This window comes from Bos indicus, chromosome 6 (genome assembly GCF_029378745.1).
Source record: "Bos indicus isolate NIAB-ARS_2022 breed Sahiwal x Tharparkar chromosome 6, NIAB-ARS_B.indTharparkar_mat_pri_1.0, whole genome shotgun sequence".
Lineage (NCBI taxonomy): Eukaryota > Metazoa > Chordata > Mammalia > Artiodactyla > Bovidae > Bos > Bos indicus.
This window is the reverse complement of record NC_091765.1, coordinates 16,271,178-16,291,888: the sequence shown is the minus strand read 5'-3', so window position 1 is coordinate 16,291,888 and position 20,711 is coordinate 16,271,178. Positions and strand designations below refer to the sequence as shown.

The 20,711-nt window shown below is 39.6% G+C and overlaps 1 protein-coding gene across 1 annotated transcript in view; it reads left to right on the top strand.

Annotated features, from left to right (window-relative positions):
* The window catches only part of EGF (epidermal growth factor), a 103,613-nt gene that overhangs the window by 20,606 nt on the left and 62,296 nt on the right, over positions 1–20,711 (top strand). The window contains 5 exon segments of the mRNA XM_070791070.1: positions 3,568–3,767; positions 6,025–6,206; positions 6,611–6,636; positions 6,639–6,837; positions 11,105–11,307. Of these exon segments, the coding sequence (XP_070647171.1) occupies positions 3,568–3,767; positions 6,025–6,206; positions 6,611–6,636; positions 6,639–6,837; positions 11,105–11,307 (810 nt within the window).

Sequence of the window (20,711 nt, the reverse complement as noted above, 5' to 3'; positions counted from 1 at the left end):
TTTGTTATTGAGTTGTATGAGCTGTTTTTATTCAATGTATTACTTCTGAGTCAGCCAGCTTCTCTCTCACCTGTCCTGAGTTTTAACCCTAATGAATAAGTTGAGAAGTAAGCTGTGATTTCCCAAAAAGTAAATGTATACCCTTTTAAGTCCTGTAATTGAAAAAAGATGAGGATAGACTTTTAGAGTGAAGTAAAACTTTTGCACTTCATAAGACACAGATAATATTCAAGTCAGCTCCTTGCTGGGGAGAAACAAATCACTCCTATCGGGAGCTTAGGCAGGAGCAGGTGAGGAGGCATCAGGCTTTTTTGCACCAGACCCATCAGTTTAACTGGAGAAGGCAATGGCACCCCACTCCAGTACTCTTGCCTGGAAAAATCCCATGGACAGAGGAGCCTGGTAGGTTGCAGTCCATGGGGTCGTTAAGAGTCGGACACAACTGAGCGACTTCACTTTCACTTTTTACTTTCATGCATTGGAGAAGGAAATGGCAACCCACTCCAGTGTTCTTGCCTGGATAATCCCAGGGACGGGGGAGCCTGGTGGGCTGCTGTCTCTGGGGTGGCACAGAGTCGGACACAACTGAATCGACTTAGCAGCAGCAGCAGCAGTTTAAATCTACATTCTTTTCTCAGGGTGTCATTGAATCCTGCAGATCCAGAGCTCTATTTTCTCTTTTGTCCTGTGAGCCTTCTTCAATCTGTCTCCAGAGAGCAGGAAACCTGTGGTGTTGAGGGCAGGTGACCGTGTGGGCCTGAGAAGACTAAGGTGTCTTGCTAATATGCTTGCCAGTATCCTTGATGTGTTCACTTGGTCCCATGAGCTTTTGCCCCCAAGGCCCAAAGTAGACAGTTGATTCCTCTTCTCATTTACCTGGGTGGGGCCACTCTCCCAAACTTGGAGCAGATGAAGAGGTGCTGGTTGTACAATATTGCTGCCCACCCACCCACCCCAACCCTTTCAATCAAAAGCCCGCTTTTTGTGTTTAACCTCTGTGCTATGGAAGCCCCAGATTGTCGATGTGCTCCAAACATCCTGGACTCCTTTCTAATTCCTGATGATCCCCTACTAATCCCCAGGTTGAGAAGTCAGAGTTTCCATTTGATTTGCTGGGACCTGTTTGCTGTCTTTGGGTTTGTGTTGCTTAGAAGTGATTTCCTATGCACTTTGTTCTCACTGAACTGCACCCAAAATAAACGCTGTAGGCTTTGACATGGGAGAATTTACTTGTTCAAACATGCACACCCTGCTGACACATCCACAGATTGTACCACACAGTCTTAAAAACCACTAACGTATTTATCATTTCCAGCATAGTACAGACTAATGACTATTTCACCAGGACTAATCTTTTAACTTTCTTTTAAATCATATTATAATTCATTTGTACAATACTCAGCCTAGGCTCTGGTTTACACACAACGATGCTGACAGTATAGGAGCGGCATTTGGAGGGGACCAGAATTAAAATCAGTTACTTGAGTAAAATGAAGCTTGTGATGTCTTGACTCATGACAGCCCAGAGCGAGGCAGGACAGAGTGCTGGATTGGGAAGATAGTACCTGAGTTCTAAATCTAACTCTGCCACCAACTGTTGGTGGGACTTTGGGAAGCATCATCAAATTTCTCATCTGAACTAGATCTATGATTTCCACATTCAGTAGGATAAAAGAATCACCTGGATTATCTGTTCAAAAAACAGATTCCTAGTCCTCAGCCCAAACTTACTGAATTGGAATCTCCAGGGAAGTGATCACACAACACCCTGTGTGATTCTTTTGAACGATTTTGGGAAACACCGAGCTAGGTCATGTCTAGGTCTTCTAGTTCTGAGAGCTAGGATGAAGCCCTGGATGCTAGAATTCACCCATGAATGAGAAAAATCTTAAGATAATATTTGTTGTATTTAGTATTTTTATAAATATTTTTTAAAAGCTGTTAAAGTTAATGCTATGGTTTGTTTTATGGATTTCAATGTTTTTCAGATTTCTTTTTTTCTCTTTGATTCATCAAATGTAGTGTATGGCCTATATAGCCCGTGTTGTTATATTAAGGGCAAAGGAGATCAGGATGTAAAAGTTCATTATTATTATTGCTAGTAAAATAACTACCATAGGATAGATTCTGCTTTTATTAATTTGATTGGTCTGCTAGTTTCTTTGACTTTTCCTATTGGTGGAAATATTAAAACAGAATGGAGTCACCCTGGCAGGGCAGTGAGAATATGTTGGAATTCTTTCCTAATTCCCTACTCATCTTTGTGGTTACCTGGTATTGTTATCTAAAGGCAGAGTGGAAGAAGCCTCCCCAATCTCAGTCAGGAAAGATCAAGAAAACCAACCTTTTCTAACCCTGGCTGCAGGGATTGAAATTGTCCCCTGTCTTACAGCATCACAGGTAAGCTCTGTGTGAAGTCAGCTAGAATTTCTACTGAAATTTCCAGAGAAAGGTATCAGATTCCCAAGCAGGTATTGAGTACTTGGGAGTCAGAATGGGTAGATGGTCATCACCTAGAACAGAACAGGGTCTCAGGTATGGGGTTAGGATACAGGGCAAGGCCTTGTAGAAATCAAGGTGTCCAGGGAGGTCCACTACTCAGATTTGGCAAATAAAAATATAGGCTACTCAGTTACTTGAGTTTTGAATTTCAGGTAAGCAGGGAACAATTATTAAAGGTAAAGGATGTCCCATGCAGTATATATGCAATTTGAATTTAATTGGGAGTCCTAAATTTTATGTGGCAATGTTAGCAGGAACAAACTATTTCAGAGCTTTCATGGATGGCATTTCAGTTTTTCCTGCTTCTACCTAGGACTTCTAGGTTTCACCATCTTCTTCTCTGTCTGTAACCTGGAGGCTCTATTCATAAGGTAAGACTAGAGGAGGGAGGGAGAAGGCAATGGCACCCCACTCCAGTACTCTTGCCTGCAAAATCCAATGGATGGAGGAGCCTGGTGGGCTGCAGTCCATGGGGTCGCTAAGAGTCGGACATGACTGAGCGACTTCACCTTCACTTTTCACTTTCATGCATTGGAGAAGGAAATGACAACCCACTCCAGTGTTCTTGCCTGGAGAATCCCAGGGACGGGGGAGCCTGGTGGGCTGCCATCTATGGAGTCGCACAGAGTCAGACACGACTGAAGTGACTTTGCAGAGGAGGGAGAGATCCATTCCCAAACAGTAATATCTGCAATTTTATTTCTAATTTACATAACTAGATTTGACACTCATACAGACCCTCTGTATAATAGAATACAGTAGGTGGTTTCTTTTTGAACATATAATATTCCTAAGCCATGAAGTGTCTTTCTCTTCAAACAGTCATTTTTCTTTTCATAATTTGGCAACATTCATTTCTTACAATCAATTTGTGGAGATGATTTACAGAATTACAGGAATTGTGAACATCTACAGGAATTCTTTATCCTCTAAACAATGATATTTATTTAAAGTATAAAATCAGGACTTAAAAATTAATTCTTCTTGTGTTATTTGTCATGGGGAAGTATTTTGTCTAAATTGGACAAAAAAGCATTGAAAATACACTGGTTTCTTCCCATGCAGGTCTTGTGCCCTTTTTAATTTTTTCCCATGGAAATAGTATCTGTAGGATTGATTTGGAAGGAACAAATTATGAACAATTGGTGGCAGATGCTGGCGTATCAGTGATCATGGATTTTCATTACAATGAAGAAAGAATCTATTGGGTTGATCTACAAAGACAACTCTTGCAAAGAGTTCATTTGAATGGGAGAAGGCAAGAGGTAAAGTACCATTTCCTGTGTCATTTGAGGGATTTTTGAATGGGCTGTCAAAAATGATAAAGCAAAATTTGTAACATTCATATAAATGAAAAGTATTACAATGCAGATATGCATCCAGCACATGTAGGTATTTAATCTGCATCTGTGCTGTCATGCTATTGAACATGCCCATGAATGTGGCATTGATATTCAGAAGTCCCCAAAGGAGAAAGTGAGGATGTCAATGTAATTTCGGAAAGATGTAAGTTTAATAAGCCAGATCACCTTTTTATGATTAAGACAGATTATTTATTTTATCATCATTTTCTATTCTAGTGGTCTTCAGGTGGTGGCAATTTTGCCTCCAGGGGACCTTTGGCAATGTCTAGAAACATTTTGGTTGTCACAACTAGAATGGGGAGAAGAGAGAATGTGTTAGAGGCCAGGGGCACTGCCAACCATCCTACAATATATAGGACAGTCCCCCAAACCGAGAATTATCAGGCCCTAAATATCAGTTCTGTTGAGGTTGAGAAGCCCTGTTTTATCTGTTTAAAATCTGTCATGGGTTTTTGCACCTGAAATTTAGGAAGAAATTTTTTTTCTTCTCAAGGTGTTTGCATGCTGGAAAAAAAAAATAAAGCAGGTGATATAGCAAAATATTTTGGTTCAAGCACTTTTCTTTAATCTTTCTTCTTAATTAGTAAAACCCTTAAATGAGTCCTAATAGAAATGTTTTCTCCTGGAAAGTGAATTGTAGAGAGCAGGTAGCTTCACGTTCAGTATTTATACCCAACACAAAGTACCCACTTTTGCTTTTGTGCTTTTGTTTAATTTTTGTTTTTAAGCAAAATTTTCACCCTCCTAAAGCCTTCAATTAGGTGATAATTTGTTTTATCACATCTCTAATACTTGCTAATCTCACTTTTAACAAAAATGGCTACTCATTACTCTCCAGCCATCTGTAGACTAGCTTCAAAATCTTGAGTTTAAGAATCTGGAGGGTTTACTGTCAGAGAACTGGAAAAAAGCATTAGATGGGAATTTGTGGCAAATCATTAGGAACAGATTGGCCTGAAGCCTAAAATCCACTCATATCAGTCCCTCCTTTGGGTTAAAACATTGCTTATAGAAGATAACCATTAAAAAGCAAATAGTTTACCTGTGTGAATTAATATATTAGCAATTGATTAAATGGATTGGCTAGATTACTTTGTATGAGATGTAGGAATAGCACAGATTCTGGAGACTGATTTCTGCCCAACTCAGTGTTCAGTGACTTCATGTTGGTAGCTGAAAACCACAGATTGTGGGACTATTTCCACCACGGAAATTTGCTGTGGTGCAAACCAGGGCTTCCTCCCATCTCTCACCCTCCACCCTGTTATGTTAAAGGACTGGTTTACTTGCACAGCCTGAAATTAGAAGAGGTTTAGTTAAGTTGTTTTTATCATGAGAAAGCATAAAGAAAAGCCCTGCTATGAGGATCCTGGGGTCATAGCTGGAAGGGTGGGGACTTGTAGAAAGAGCAGGACCTGGTGGAGGAGGTGCTAGAAGAAAAGTGGGGGCCCCAACGTGAAATCCACTTCATGACCCTATGCACAACCTCCAAGGCAGTCTTGCTAGAATTTAGCAAAGCTTGAAATTGGATTCAGGTGAGAATCTGGGAAATTCCACTGGCAAATGGAATTGAATAAACTGGAGAATTCCATGGACGGAGGAGCCTGGTAGGCTGCAGTCCATGGGGTCGCTAAGAGTTGGATATGACTGAGCAACTTCACTTTCACTTTTTACTTTCACGCATCGGAGGAGGAAATGGCAACTCACTCCAGTGTTCTTGCCTGGAGAATCCCAGGGACGGCGGGGCCTGGTAGGCTGCCGTCTATGGGGTCACACAGAGCTGGACACGACTGAAGTGACTTAGTAGTAGTAGTAGTAAGATAAAATTGAAATTCTGCCATTACTGTAGTTAAAATTATTCACAACTATGACTGACTGTGAATAAATTTTCATTTAGAGAGATAATTTTCATTTTAGAAAATTAATTTTCATTTCAAAACTGATATAAATACTATGCCCAGAAATACTCACATGGGAGAATGAATATAGCTGCATCTGAATAATGGCACAGTATCTACCAATAGTTTATCATTTAAATAATTTTGGGAAAGTACAAAAATGAAAGTTACTTAAAACAATAAACCTAGTTATATAAAAATAAACAATTTTGTTGTGAATGGAGAAATACTAATAACAATTTAAAATTTTGGTTTTACAGAAAGTATACAATATAGATAAAAATGTTTCAGGAATGGCAATAAATTGGATCAATGAAGAACTTATTTGGTCTAATCAACAGGAAGGAATCATTACAGTAACTGATATGAAAGGAAACAATTCCTGGGTTCTCTTAAGTGCCTTAAAATATCCTGCAAATATAGCAGTTGATCCAGTAGCAAGGTAAATTCTGTTGGCTTTGGACATTGAAATATATTTCAAAATCTGATGAAAAGTCAAGAAACCATAACATTTTGACTCAACGGGGCCTCCTGATTGAGACAAAGACCCTCTTTTACGGTGCACAAATCCCATTTTCAATAGGGCATTTGCCTGGATTTGGAATCGAAGCAGGCTCCCTCTACCAATAGCATCTTGACTACCAAGGTTTCCCACTAGAGAAGCAAATTCTCCTTCTAACTTGAAATAACATGGAATTGCAATAAGTATTTGTTGAACTGAATTTTCATTCAAATAGTCAAACTCGTCCTGTGCAGACATCTGGGGACTACTGAAACACTGAGAGAGTCAACCATTTAAGTGGCCTGACACTCACTGAAGTGTCTCTGTGATATGTTGGCCCTCAGTTTTATGTTTTGGTCTTCAGAGGTGGCTGCAGCCTTCACAGAGCAGATCTTGGTGGTATGGAAGTGAAGCTTCTGTTAGAGACATCAGAGAAAATAGCAGCTGTATCATTGGATATGCTTGATAAACGGCTCTTTTGGATTCAGTACCATAGAGGAGGAGGTGATCCTCGTATTTGTTCCTGTGAGTATGACGGAGGTTCTGTCCTTTTTAGCAAATATTCCCTGCGGTAAGTTTTGCTTTTGGTATAAAATAAAACACTTGCCATTTGGAGTTTGTGTGATAAATGAATTTTATTTTTGTCAGCTAAACTGGTGTAGTGGTTTAGCACAGATTTGGGGGTCCAAAAGACTTGAGTTCAAGTCCCAGGTATACTATGTATTAGGTGAGTGACTTTGATAGGTTGCATGACTTCTCTCATCCTGCTTCCTTTAATGCAGGTATTGGAGGATGGAGAGAACAGAAGTGTCCACTGAACTGAAAAAGTATCTTGAGATTGAAAAAGAAGGCAGGCCACTCCATACAATCAGTGGATCAGTATATTTTTGGGTAACTTACAGGGTGGGATCAGGTGGACAATGATCCGAAAGCATTTGTAGCTGCACTCCACACTGTGAAGGGGCCACTGAGACAAGTATATAGTTAACCTAGGGTCTAGGAGTACATACTTGGAAACAGGAAGTGCATTCCTAAGTCAAGAGTCATGAAGGAATAACTTAGCCTTGTGGGTGCTGGAAATACAACAGTGAAGGTCCTCATCACTTTTTGGTGACTATCAGAGCATAGAGACTACTCGATCCTAATGATTATTAAACCGTATCTGTTGATTACAAGATGCACTGGAGAAGGAAATGGCAACGCACTCTAATATTCTTGCCTGGGAAATCCCATTGACTGAGGAGGAGGAGCCTGACGGGCTATGACCCATGGGGTTGCAAAGAGTTAGACATGACTTAGCGACTGAAAAACAACAACAATTAATTGCAAAGCCCTTAACAGAAGTTATTTGCTGCACAGTACAGTCCTGAGTAGGGTAGGGTCAGTGGAAAGACAGGAGAAACTACACAGTCCTGATATGTTATCAATTATGCTGACAGCCATACAGTGGGGATAATTTGTTCTTGCCCAGTTGCTAGATCATATCCAACTCTTTGTGACTCCATGGACTGTAGTACGCCAGGCTCCTCTGTTCCCACTATCTCCTAGAGTTTGCTCAAATTCATGTTCATTGAGTTGGTGATGCTATCTAACCATCTTATCCTCTACTGCCCCCTTCTCCTTTTGCCTGTATTCTTTCCCAGCATCAGGGTCTTTTCCAATGAGTCAGCTCTTCACATCAGGTTGCCAAGGTATTGGAGCTTCAGCATCAGTCCTTCCAGTGAATATTCAGTGTTGATTTCCTTTAGGACTGACTGGTTTAATCTCCTTGCAGTCCAAGGGATTCTCAAGAGTCTTCTCCAGCACCACAGTTTGAAAAGCATCAATTCTTCAGCACTCAGGCCTTCTTTATGGTCCAACTCGCATATTCGTACAGGATTCCTGGGAAAACCATGGCTTTGACTATACAGACATTTGTGGGCAAAGTAATATCTTTGCTTTTTAATATGCTATCTAGATTTGTCATAGCTTTCCTTCCAAGGAACAATTGACTTTTTTTTTCCAATTTATTTATTTTAGTTGGAGGCTAATTACTTTACAATATTGTAGTGGTTTTTGCCATACATTGATATGAATCATCCATGGGTCTTCATGTGGTTCCCATCCTGAACCCCTCTCGCACCTCCCTCCCCATCCTATCCCTCTGGGTCACTTTTAATTTAATTTCATGGCTGCAGTCACCATCTGCAGTGATTTTGGAGCCCAATAGAATAAAGGCTGTCACTGGGTTCACTTTTTCCCCTTCTATTTGCTACAAAGTGATGAGACCAGAAGCTATGATCTTAGTTCTTTGAATGCTGAGTTTCATGCCAACTTTTTCACTCTCATCCTTCACCCTTATTAAGAGACTATTTAGTTCCTCTTCACTTTCTGCCTTTAGAGTAGTATCTGCGTATCTGAGGTTGTTGATATTTCTCCCAGCAATCTTGATTCTAGCTTATGATTCATCCAGCCTGGCATTTCACATGATGTACTCTGCATATAAGTTAAATAGGCAGAGTGACAATATACAGCCTTGATGTACTTCTTTCCCAATTTTGAACCAATCAATTGTTCTATGCCTAGTTCTAACTGTTGCTTCTTGACCCACGTACAGGTTTCACGGGAAACAGGTAAGGTGGTCTGGCATTCCCATCTCTTTAAGAATTTTCCAGTTTTTTGTGATTCATTCAGTCAAAGGCTTTACCATAGTCAATGAAGCAGAAGTTTTTCAGTGGGAATAATAGTAGCATCTATTTCTTGAGATTATTGTGATGATTAAGTAAAGAAATAAATAAAAGTAACTGTACAAAAAAGATCTTCATGACCCAGATAATCACGATGGTGTGATCACTGACCTAGAGCCAGACATCCTGGAATGTGAAGTCAAGTGGGCCTTAGAAAGCATCACTACAAACAAAGCTAGTGGAGGTGATGGAATTCCAGTTGAGCTATTTCAAATCCTGAAAGATGATGCTGTGAAAGTGTTGCACGCAATATGCCAGCAAATTTGGAAAACTCAGCAGTGGCCACAGGACTGGAAAAGGTCAGTTTTCATTCCAATCCCAAAGAAAGGCAATGCCAAAGAATGCTCAAACTACTGCACAATTGTACTCATCTCACACGCTAGTAAAGTAATGCTCAAAATTCTCCAAGGCAGGCTTCAGCAATATGTGAACCATGAACTTCCAGATGTTCAAGCTGATTTTAGAAAAGGCAGAGGAACCAGAGATCAAATTGCCAACATCCGTTGGATCATGGAAAAAGCAAGAGAGTTCCAGAAAAACATCTATTTCTGCTTTATTGACTATGCCAAAGCCTTTGACTGTGTGGATCACAATAAACTGTGGAAAATTCTTCAAGAGATGGGAATACCAGACCACCTGATCTGCCTCTTGAGAAATCTGTATGCAGGTCAGGAAGCAACAGTTCGAACTGGACATGGAAAAACAGACTGGTTCCAAATAGGAAAAGGAGTACGTCAAGGCTGTATATTGTCACCCTGTTTATTTAACTTATATGCAGAGTACATCATGAGAAACGCTGGACTGGAAGAAGGACAAGCTGGAATCAAGATTGCCAGGAGAAATATCAATAACCTCAGATATGCAGATGACACCACCCTTATGGCAGAAAGTGAAGAGGAACTCAAAAGCCTCTTGATGAAAGTGAAAGAGGAGAGTGAAAAAGTTGGCTTAAAGCTCAACATTCAGAAAATGAAGATCATGGCATCCAGTCCCATCATTTCATGGGAAATAGATGGGGAAACAGTGGAAACAGTGTCAGACTTTATTTTTTTGGGGCTCCAAAATCACTGCAGATGGTGACTGCAGCCATGAAATCAAAAGACGCTTACTCCTTGGAAGGAAAGTTATGACCAACCTAGATAGCATATTCAAAAGCAGAGACATTACTTTGCCAACAAAGTTTCGTCTAGTCAAGGCTATGGTTTTTCCTGTGGTCATGTATGGATGTGAGAGTTGGACTGTGAAGAAGGCTGAGCACCGAAAAATTGATGCTTTTGAACTGTGGTGTTGGAGAAGACTCTTGAGAGTCCCTTGGACTGCAAGGAGATCCAACCAGTCCATTCTGAAGGAGATCAGCCCTGGGATTTCTTTGGAAGGAATGATGCTGAAGTTGAAACTCCAGTACTTTGGCCACCTCATGCGAAGAGTTGACTCATTGGAAAAGACTCTGATGCTGGGAGGCATTGGGGGCAGGAGGAAAAGGGGATGACAGAGGATGAGATGGCTGGATGGCATCACCAACTCGATGGATGTGAGTTTGGGTGAACTCTGGGAGTTGGTGTTGGACAGGGAGGCCTGGCGTGCTGCGATTCATGGGGTCACAAAGAGTTGGACACGACTGAGCAACTGAACTGAACTGAACTGAAGAGTATTTGGCTTATAGTTTTCACATGCTGGTTAGTTTTTTTTGAATTGTTATGTCCTGTGGTTTGTAAAACATCTATGTTTCATTTGATTTCCTATCTTGCCAGCAACTAATCTAGCTGTCTTTAGCAAGAGCAGAAATTTGGCATGTGAAAGTGACAAAACCAGCAATCCACTCTTTTCCTGTGTCTGTTTTCTTCTGTATTTTATTTTCACCACATGCTGAGTAGCAAAAAAAAAAGAAAAAGGAAAAATGAGATAATGGATCTGAAGCTAAAAATGTATCTTATTAATTCAGATTATGGCTACACAAATACAAATTTAAACTTAATGTTTGTTTCTAACCATAAATGAGAAACGATTAAAAATGTAGGTGATTAAAATTCAGACCATAAGTTGAAGTGAAACTTTAATAAATCCAGGAGGAAATATTCTGCCATTCTTTATGCTTTTCTCCTGTTGTTTTAGGCACAATCTGCTTGCAGAGTCCTTCTTTGGAGATTGTATCTTCTATTCAACATGGAAAAAGAAGACAATTTGGATAGCTAACAAGCACACAGGGAAGGATATGGTTAAAATCACCCTCAACTCGTCATTTGTGCCACCCAGTGGAATTAAAGTGGTTCGTCCACTCGTATAGCCCAAGGCAGAGGGTGATGCTTGGGCATCTGGTGAGTCATCTTTGACCTCAAACAAGGTCCGGCACGTAGTCGCCGCTTCTCCACTTACTCAAGACAGACATTTAGGAATCATCCCTGATTTCTCCCACTACCTCACCCCAATTTTCAGCCTACTGCCAAATCCTTTCCATTTTACATTCTAATTTATCTCAAATGTCCACTTCTCTCTTCTACTGCCACCACCATAGTCCAAACAGCCGGCTTGTCTTATCCGGCCTGTTGGAGCAGCCACTTAATCTTTTCATTTTCTCCTCTTGCTTATAAATGGTAAATCTGATGGGTTAACTCCTCTACTTAAATTCCTTCAAAAGCTCTCCTTTGCAGTTAGATTGTAATTTAACGTGTAACCAGGCCTATCACTATTTGGCCAATTTGATTTAGCATTCTTTCCCTCTCCCCTCATTGGACTCTAACACAAAGCTTCATGTAGTTGCTCAGACACGCCAAGCAAAGGGGCACAGTGGATGTACATATTCAGGCTCAGCTCCCCTTTGCCTCTCAAGGCCCACATTTATCTGCCTTCTGAGCATTTCTACTTGGATTTCTTGCAAGTGCTTCAGGCACAGAAGGAATGACTGACTCACTTACTTTCCCTTCCCTTTTGCCAAGCTCTTTTCCCTCCAGTATCTGGTTGAAGACCTCCAGGTGTAGGCCTTGATGAGTGGCATTTAATCTCCATATCCCTAGGCATAGATCCATCCCTGTGAGATCACTCTCCAACGCCTAGCAATTCCACCACCTACCGGCTTGTGCCCCTTTCGGCAGCTCTCCATCCCTGGGGGCCACTTCATTAGTGTCCCTGACTCCTTCTGCCATGCTGCAGGGGGCATCACCCTTCAAAAAGGAGAACCCAATCTTGTCATTCCTGGGTTAAAACACTCAGTTGCCAGTAATAAAACCCAGTCTCTTTTTTATTGAACTGGTTCACAGGGCCCCTGTTTCTCAGTTTCATTTATCGTCAGGGCTGCAGACATCTTCAAAGTTTTGATTTTTCTCTTACCCTAGGAGGCATGCTTGCTCTCTCCTCCAGCCTTTCAGCATGATTGGGAACACGGTTTCTCCTTTTTTTTGACTGCACGGCTTGCAGGATCTCCATTTCTTGACCAGAGATTGAACCCAGGCTGAGACAGTGAAAGCCATGAATCCTAATCACTATTCCTTGGTGGTTCAGACGGTAAAGAATCCGCCTGCAGTGTGGGAGACCTAGGTTCAATCCCTGGGTCAGGAAGATCCCCTGGAGTAGGAAATGGCAACCCATTCCTGTGTTCTTGCCTGGGGAATCCCATGGAGAGAGAGCCTGGAAGGCTATAGTCCATGGGGTCACAAAGAATTGGACATGACTGAGCAATGAACAATTTCTTTCACTTTCTTTCAGACTACCAGAGAACTCCCTGGGAACACTCTTTCTAATTCACAGCAGTGACTTACTCTTCATCCTCTAAGAAATAGTAATAGCTCCAAAATCTCTTCTTTCAGGAACCCCTTCCCTGACCAGCTCACTGGAGCCTCAGTAGCTCTTTTCAGAAAATAACAGATTTCCCATCACAGAGCACTTATCATGGTTTGCTGTAATTGTCTGACTTCCTCAGCTTCCTCCTATGAAGACAGAGAATACAACTCTCCATTATATTTCCAGTGCCTGCTGCTGCTGCTGCTGCTGCTAAGTCACTTCAGTCGTGTCCAACTCTGTGCGACCCCATAGATGGCAGCCCACCAGGCTCTCCCGTCCCTGCGATTCTCCAGGCAAGAACACTGGAGTGGGTTGCCATTTCCTTCTCCAATGCATGAAAGTGAAAAGTGAAAGTGAAGTCGCTCAGTCGTGTCCAGCTCTTTGCGACCCCATGGACTGCAGCCTAGAGAACATTTAATAAACTGTAGTAGGTAAAAAAAAGAATTAAAAAAACACCCTTTGACACCTTCTTCCCTAAATAATACCACAAGGAACAAGTTCTAAAGATATTTAATATCTGAGTACATGCTGCCTTCCTTACATGTTATAACCCCTACCCCAACTCTTTACCAGATAGTCTTCAGGGGGCTGCTCCCTTTTGTATATTATGAATGAATCCCAGTGTTTTAAATCAATTTTCCTTGCAACAGATCTTTGCAGCTCAGCTCTGTGCTGTGCTTTAGTCACTCAGTCGTGTCTGACTCTTTGTGACTTCATGGACTGTATAGCCTATTAGGCTCCTCTGTCCATGGGATTCTCTAGGCAAGAATATTGGAGTGGGTTGCCATGCCCTCCTCCAGGGGATCTTCCCTGGAGGGTTCAAACCCAGGTCTCCCTCATTGCAGTAAGATTCTTTATTGTCTGAGCCACTAGGGAAGCTCTAGTGAGAGTCTTTTTCAATCTTTTAGACTCTCTTGTGCTTCAGAGACTTTTTTTAAAAATTCCTTAGTTAATTGGTCTAGGTTTCAGGGAAAAAGATCTGAGCTAGGAATAATAGATTTGGGGATCACATAGGCTGCTGAATAGGAGATAAAATAGAGAAATGGCACAGGTTGTAGTGCTCTTAGAAATAATAGGAATAGTCATGACTATAGAATGGGTGCAGAATGATCTGCTCTGGGCTATGTTATCTCATTTATCTCATTTAATCTGAGTATTAGTCGCTCAGTGTCCGACCTTTTGTGACCCCATGGACTGTAGCCCACCAGGTTCCTCTGTCCATGGGATTCTCTAGGCAAAAATACTGGAGTGGGTTGCCATTTCCTCCTCCAGGGGACCTTCCCAACTGTATATAAAGGAGACTTCATTAATGTGCATTAGAGGATACCCCAGGTTAACCTGTTATAGAAAACCGTCTCTTGAGTCTTTAAATTCTATACCAGTTCTATAACTCTGGTTGGCCGATTGTTTGTTTCTTTATCTAGGTTTTAAGCTGAATGATCTGGGACTATTTGTTTCCATCAACCTGATTGTGAATCTAAAGGCACAGTTGAAACGTCTATTTTTCATGCCATCCTCAGAAGAGACTGCTGCAGATCTACTCTATGAGTCTCGTTCTTTTCAGCTTACAATACAAATAGTTTATTATTTTTTTGCAAGCTATGTCTTATAATAAAGCAGTGCTGAAAAATTAAATAGAAGAGTGTGCAGTTGCCATATAGGCTACGAAAATGATTTGCTGGTTGTGATTTTTAAGCTTGATTCTAAATAGATTTATGAAGAATGGCACTTGGAAGACGTGGCTCAAATTTTGCTATTTAAGCTATCTTGAAATTATAGGCTCACTCTCCCTAAAATTTCAAAAAGTGTAGAGCTTAGGCCCTTAAGGGTATAGCAATGATAAAAGCTTTCATAGTCATTTCTAAAAAGCAACGCTTCCTAGTTTTCTGTCTCCAATGGTTCTCTAATATATTTAATCTTAACCACCCCACAAATCATGTGATTATTAGTACATTTTATGGGTTAAAAGCTGAGGTTCAGCAATGTCACAAATGCTTGTTTAAGGTCACACTGGGGTAGACCTGGGCGTTGAACCCAGGCAGACTGACACCATGCTGCAGCCTCAACTTACCCTCGCTATTGTCTATAATTTCATATCTTGGATTTGCCTAACTTGTTCTGGGAAAATCTGTAATTTGGCATATTCTTGTCTATCCATGGCATGCTTGTGGTTAAAAGCTTCAGTTTGCACAGATCAATGGGACCCAGATCTTATTTTTTCTTTTAAAAATGTTTTCTATTCAGGAACTCAGGAATCAATCTCTCTCTCCCTCTCTCTCTCTCACACACATACACAGAGTCTCTCTCTTTCTTCTCTGGCTCTCTGAAAAGAGACTGACTTGATCTCACGTTTTTGTTGTCATGATTAAACCCATGAGGCAACAGTGCTCTTGTGGCTGCCTTGACAGCTGTACAATTACAACCATCCCTCTGTACCCATGGGGATTTGTTCCAGGATTCTCGCCAATATTAAATCCAAGGCTGCAATGGTCCCTTATATAAAACAGAATAGTACTTGCATATTATCTAACATCCTTATACTTTAAATTATCTCAAGACTACTTATCATATGTAATACAATGTAAATACTGTGTAAATAGCTGTAAATGCAATGTAAATACTATGCAAACCATCGCAGGTGCACGGCAAATTCAAATTTTGCTTTTTGAAACTTCACAGAATTTTTTTAAAGAATATTTTCAATCCATGGTTGGTTGAATCTGCAGATGTGGAATGCACAAATATGAAAGGCAGATTTTATATGAATCTCAGAGCCAGTGTGGGAACTTTGTATATAATGTTAATGACATTATTTCAAGTTCAACATTCGGGGAATTTGCAACTATAGTTTTGCTGCTCACAGATGTTCTTTTGTAAAATGTGCAAATAATTCTGCATTCTTCTGTAATTCTTTAAAATGCTGTTTCCAGTTTAAAATTCATAAGAGAATTTCAAGAGCATATTCTTTAGAAAATATAGGACATCTGTCATCAACACTATTAAAATACTTTGCATTCATTTCATGCACAGAAATATTGCTGAATGTCATTAATTCTGAGAGAAGACTTGCTTCTGCCTAAAAATGTACCTGTTTATGAAAGTAGCTAGTGTAGCTAAAGCTGTCCAGGTGCAACTGATTCATTTCGATTATGTGATTGCTAGGGTTTCTACTATAAAACCTTGGGGGTTTTGTGAAACTTCTAGAAAAGAATCATCCTAGATATATAAGTATTTTTTTCATGTAGTTTTTCTGAAATTTAAAAATTGTGGTAAAATACATATACAATTTATTATCTTAGGTTTTTTTTTTTTTTTTACTGTGCCGTGTGGCATGCAGGATCTTGGTTCCCTAACCAGGGATTGAACCCATGCCGTCTGCAGTGGAAGTACAGAGTCTTAACCATTGGGTCACAAGCGAAGTCCCTCATCTTAACCATTTTTAGTGTACAGTTCAGTAGCATTAAGTTCATTTATGGTTTGTGTGTGTGTGTGTGTGTGTGTGTATGCAACCATCACCACCATTCATCTCTGTAAATGTTATCATCTTGTAAAATTGAAACTCTCCACCCATTAAATAACAACTCCCATTTCTGCCTCTCCTCAGTCCCTGGATCCCACCATTCTATTGTTCTTTCTGTTTCAAGGATTTTGACTCCTACTCTAAGTACCTCCTATAAGTGTAATCATGCAGTATTTCTCTTTTTGTGACTAGTTTATTTTACTCAGCACGATGTCCTTAAGATGCATCTGTTTTGTAGCATGTGTTAGATATTTTTTTCCTTTTTAAGCCCGAATAATACCCCATTGCATGTATATCTTCCATTTTACTCACCCATTTATTCATTGATGAATAATTGGGTTTCTTCCACCTTTTAGCTATGGTGAATAATGGTGCTAAAAATGTGGGTATACAAATTTCTTTTGGAGACCCTGCTTTTAATTCTTATGAATTATAGTCAGTAGTGAATTATTGGATCACGTGGTAATCCTGTTTTCAGTTTTCTGAAGGCACATGACACCGCTTTCCACAGTGGCTGCATCATTTTACATTCCTGCTGATGGAGCGCGGGGTTTCCAGTTTCTCCATGTCCTCGCCTACACTTACATTCTCTGCTTTCATATAGTCTAAATGATCAATTTGAGTACCCAGATCTGTTATAGATCTGTTATTTCTTCTAGAAATTTTAGCAAATTATGGATTTCTATAGCTTCCTAACATTTATAGATAGTTATAGATATTTTCTTAATGATAAGGATCACATTTGCAAAGATTACACACCACTGGGGCAAGAATAGGACTGACTTCAGGCAAAGCTGGGTTTTTTAATGCAAGTTTGCCTTGACACCAAACAGCTGCCTTTTAAATACTTTGAATAGCTCTCTATCATTTTTCTATCTTTCTTGCCGTTGTCTCTTCTTGGTGGTTTCCATATGCCTCGCTGTGGCCTCTGTTTATTCTCTGAGGCTTTTCCCTGCCATTTGTTTGTTGAAGAATCCAGATCTTGTCCCTTAGAATTCCCCACATTCTAGACTTTGCAGATTCTATCCTGTGGTATCATTTAACATGATTGTGTATAACCTGGTGGCTTTGGCCTAGAAGCCTGATCAGATTCAGATTTTTTGCGAGAGTACTCTATAAGTGGTACTTCAGGTAGTACTGTGTGCTGCTAGTGACCGGGCCAGAGGGCATGTAGCGGCTGGGTCTCCATTCTCCTTGTGATGCTCAAAGATAGGTCAGGGATTTAGGTGTTACCAGCCTGGTCAGTCCATTGTAGAGTTTCCTCTCAGCCTTTCATATAATGGCTTTACAAGCTATTGATTATCATTGTCTAGAGCCATTTTTTCATTAGAAGCTTGAAGTAATGACATTCTAATTCTATTACTGCTTTATTAGTTGAAGAACGTTTCCAATCAGGTATATGATTTCCCTGAGGAGCATCTTTTATTAAAAAAGGTAAATTAAATGCTTGATTTAATCTTTCCCTTACTTTATCTGTTTTCAGAATAAAGGGTTAGTGTATCCTCCAGAGGTGAACTTTTTATTTTTTTTGTAAAGCATCTTTATAAATTCAAGGATGTAAAAAATATTTGACATGTTTTTATTCATTGCAGTTATCATTTTTACACTCTAAATTATGCCATCTTTCTTCAAGAAGAGTCATGACATGAGGCATCTAGTGGTGGGAAAAGTGACCAGTAACTAACCCTTAGTGGTCTGCAGTGCTGGGCCGAAGCTGTGTCTGGGCTCAGCAAGAAAGAACTCTGGAATCAGGTAGCCACCCTGCCTTGGGTGGAGAGGAGTGAGGGGTGGCAGTGAGGAGATGGGTGGAGGGCTGCATACCATCATAATGTTGTGGGCGGGCCAAGCTCCTCAGAAACAGGTCTAAAATACACAAACACTGAGTGCGCCTTTGGTTAAGGCTCTTCTGTGAGTGAGAGGCATTCATTTTTTAACTGCTCAGAGGCTGTTGATTTGTTTACTTTCTGATTCTTAGGTTTAGATGGATAATGATACCAAGTAGCTAAATTCTGGCTAAGTGATTTTCTACTACAATTAGGAATTGCAATAGCACAGAATAACTTCTTGTTTCTTCCTCTTTCTTTTCTATTAACAAAGAACTCCTATATTATACTGTTTGGGAGGTTTTTTGAGCAAGGTGAGTGAACCATTGATTCAGGAAACTCACTAATGAAATAGACAATAAATAAATAAAACAAAAATCATGGACATTTATAGAAAAATATACTATGTACATATAATTTATATATTATATAAAAATATAGTATAACATCTGTTAATATGTTAATAACTGATATATATCAGTAGATGGTATATATTAATATATAATATCACTAATATAAATGTGTTTTTCTATAAAACCCATTGTTCTATATACACACACATAAGTATACATACATACATGTACATACACACATGTTATCTGTATTAAGGAGATGGGGTGTATCACTAAAGACTGGAATTTGAGTCCCAGTCCTACCCCTTATTATCTATATGTGATCCTTAAGATACTATTTCATAATCTATAAAATGAAGACAATAATTGCTCTACACAGCTCAAGGGCTTGTTATGAAAATATACATGTGGTAATAATATAAATGCTTTATAAAACATTAGTCAAATTTTGTGACCATTGGGGCTGCTAAATATTTAGTTACAAGAATGACTCAAGTGAATGGTTTCAAATGGAAGAGACTGGAAAGGCTTTGTTGATGACGTGAATCTGACACTGAATTTGAGGTTGAGAAAAAGGTGTGATCAGTGGAAAGAAGCAGGCTCGGGAATCCCACATGTGTTGTTTCAAAACCGGCCCAAGGTAAAAATCTATAGTTTGCTTGGCTGTAGCAAAGCTCATGAGGGTGTGCTGGATAGTTATTGAAGGCGCAGGTGGGGGTGGACATTAAATTCCATATTAAGGAGCTTTAATTTGATCTCAAAGGTAATCAGGCTGCACTTGCTGAGCTCCGGGAGGGGTGTTATCTGAGGTCAGCAGCAGCATTCTGAGTGCTGGCTTCAACCTAATTTGAGGCTAAAGCACAGCAGAAGATTAAGGAGATTAAGCAAAATACAGCTCTCAATCCTCTGTTTTGCCACTTCCTAAAATGGCTTTTAGGTGTTGAGTGAATTCAGGTCACATCATTAACACAACCATTCAGAGTACAATAGTGATTGCTTTTCTCGTATGTTCACCATTGAATAATATTGTATATTGTTAATAAGTATCAGTAAAACCATCAGCATTGTGGTATAGTAAAAAGAGTACTGACCATCTGTTTGAGTTCTAACTCTGAGGTTGACTGGATATTCAAGGAAAAACCAAGGAACGGAGTTAAGTTGCAGGTTTCACTAGCACAGACTTTTGTGCATGTTTTCCAGATGTTTGTAGCACCCCTGTGTGGTAAAAGGCACCAGGTTAGGTACTACCTGGACTATAAATGTGAATGGGATACATGCCATATCTTCAAAAGCTTATTGATTAATGAAAAAGAGATACATACATGCACATGCATATACATATATAACTGTGATGATAATGGCACTGTTAATGATAAGAACACACAGAAGAGCAAGTAAGAGGTAATAGAAAAGTACAAGAAGAAAAGAGATAAATAACAATGGATAGATGAAAGAGCAATTTCCTGTACCCTAGACACTCACTGTTTTCCTCAGAAATCAGTTTGAATATCCCTTAACATTTATAAGCAGTAATTAAGGTTTGAGAATCTTTAAACATGTAAACTTAGAGGAATTTACAACAAACATCTGATTCTGTATAGAACCATAATGTTTTTTCCAGTGAGAGATTTCAGGGGCTATCTACTTCAACACTTTTATTTCATGGAAACTGAAGTCAAAGAGATAAAGTGATTTTATATAAAAGCAGAACTGAGACAGAACTCAGTTTTCCCAACTCTTAAGTGCAGTGGTCATCTATCATGCTTGGTTTGGAAAGATTTTTATAAAAGATATTTATAGGAAGCATGATTCCTCAATTTTTTGTTACCTTAAGAAAGTGGTAGCACTTTGGTGGTATTAAAAGGCTGAATCAGACCTTTCTGGATTTTTGTTGATTTTCACTTGTAAATATTATAAAAAGTACAGTTAAGACAATCACATGCTCTTTTTTAGAAATTGAAGTAGGTACATTTTGTCTCCAATATGTCTTTGAGTTTCTGACTTTAATCACTTACTTTAAAAACTGGGGTCATTTGGTTCTTAATTTTCTTAATTAAGATGTTGATATGTGAAGCATGTGGGACCATGAACAATGTAACTAAATGTGTAATTGGCATAAAAACTGTGGACAAGAAACAAAAATTTTGGAATCAATATCCAAAACTATGCCGTGTAAATCTTACCTGACTTGGTAGTATTGCAGTAGTATTAAACAATCAGAAATATTGTGCATTTAACTCTATCAAGAG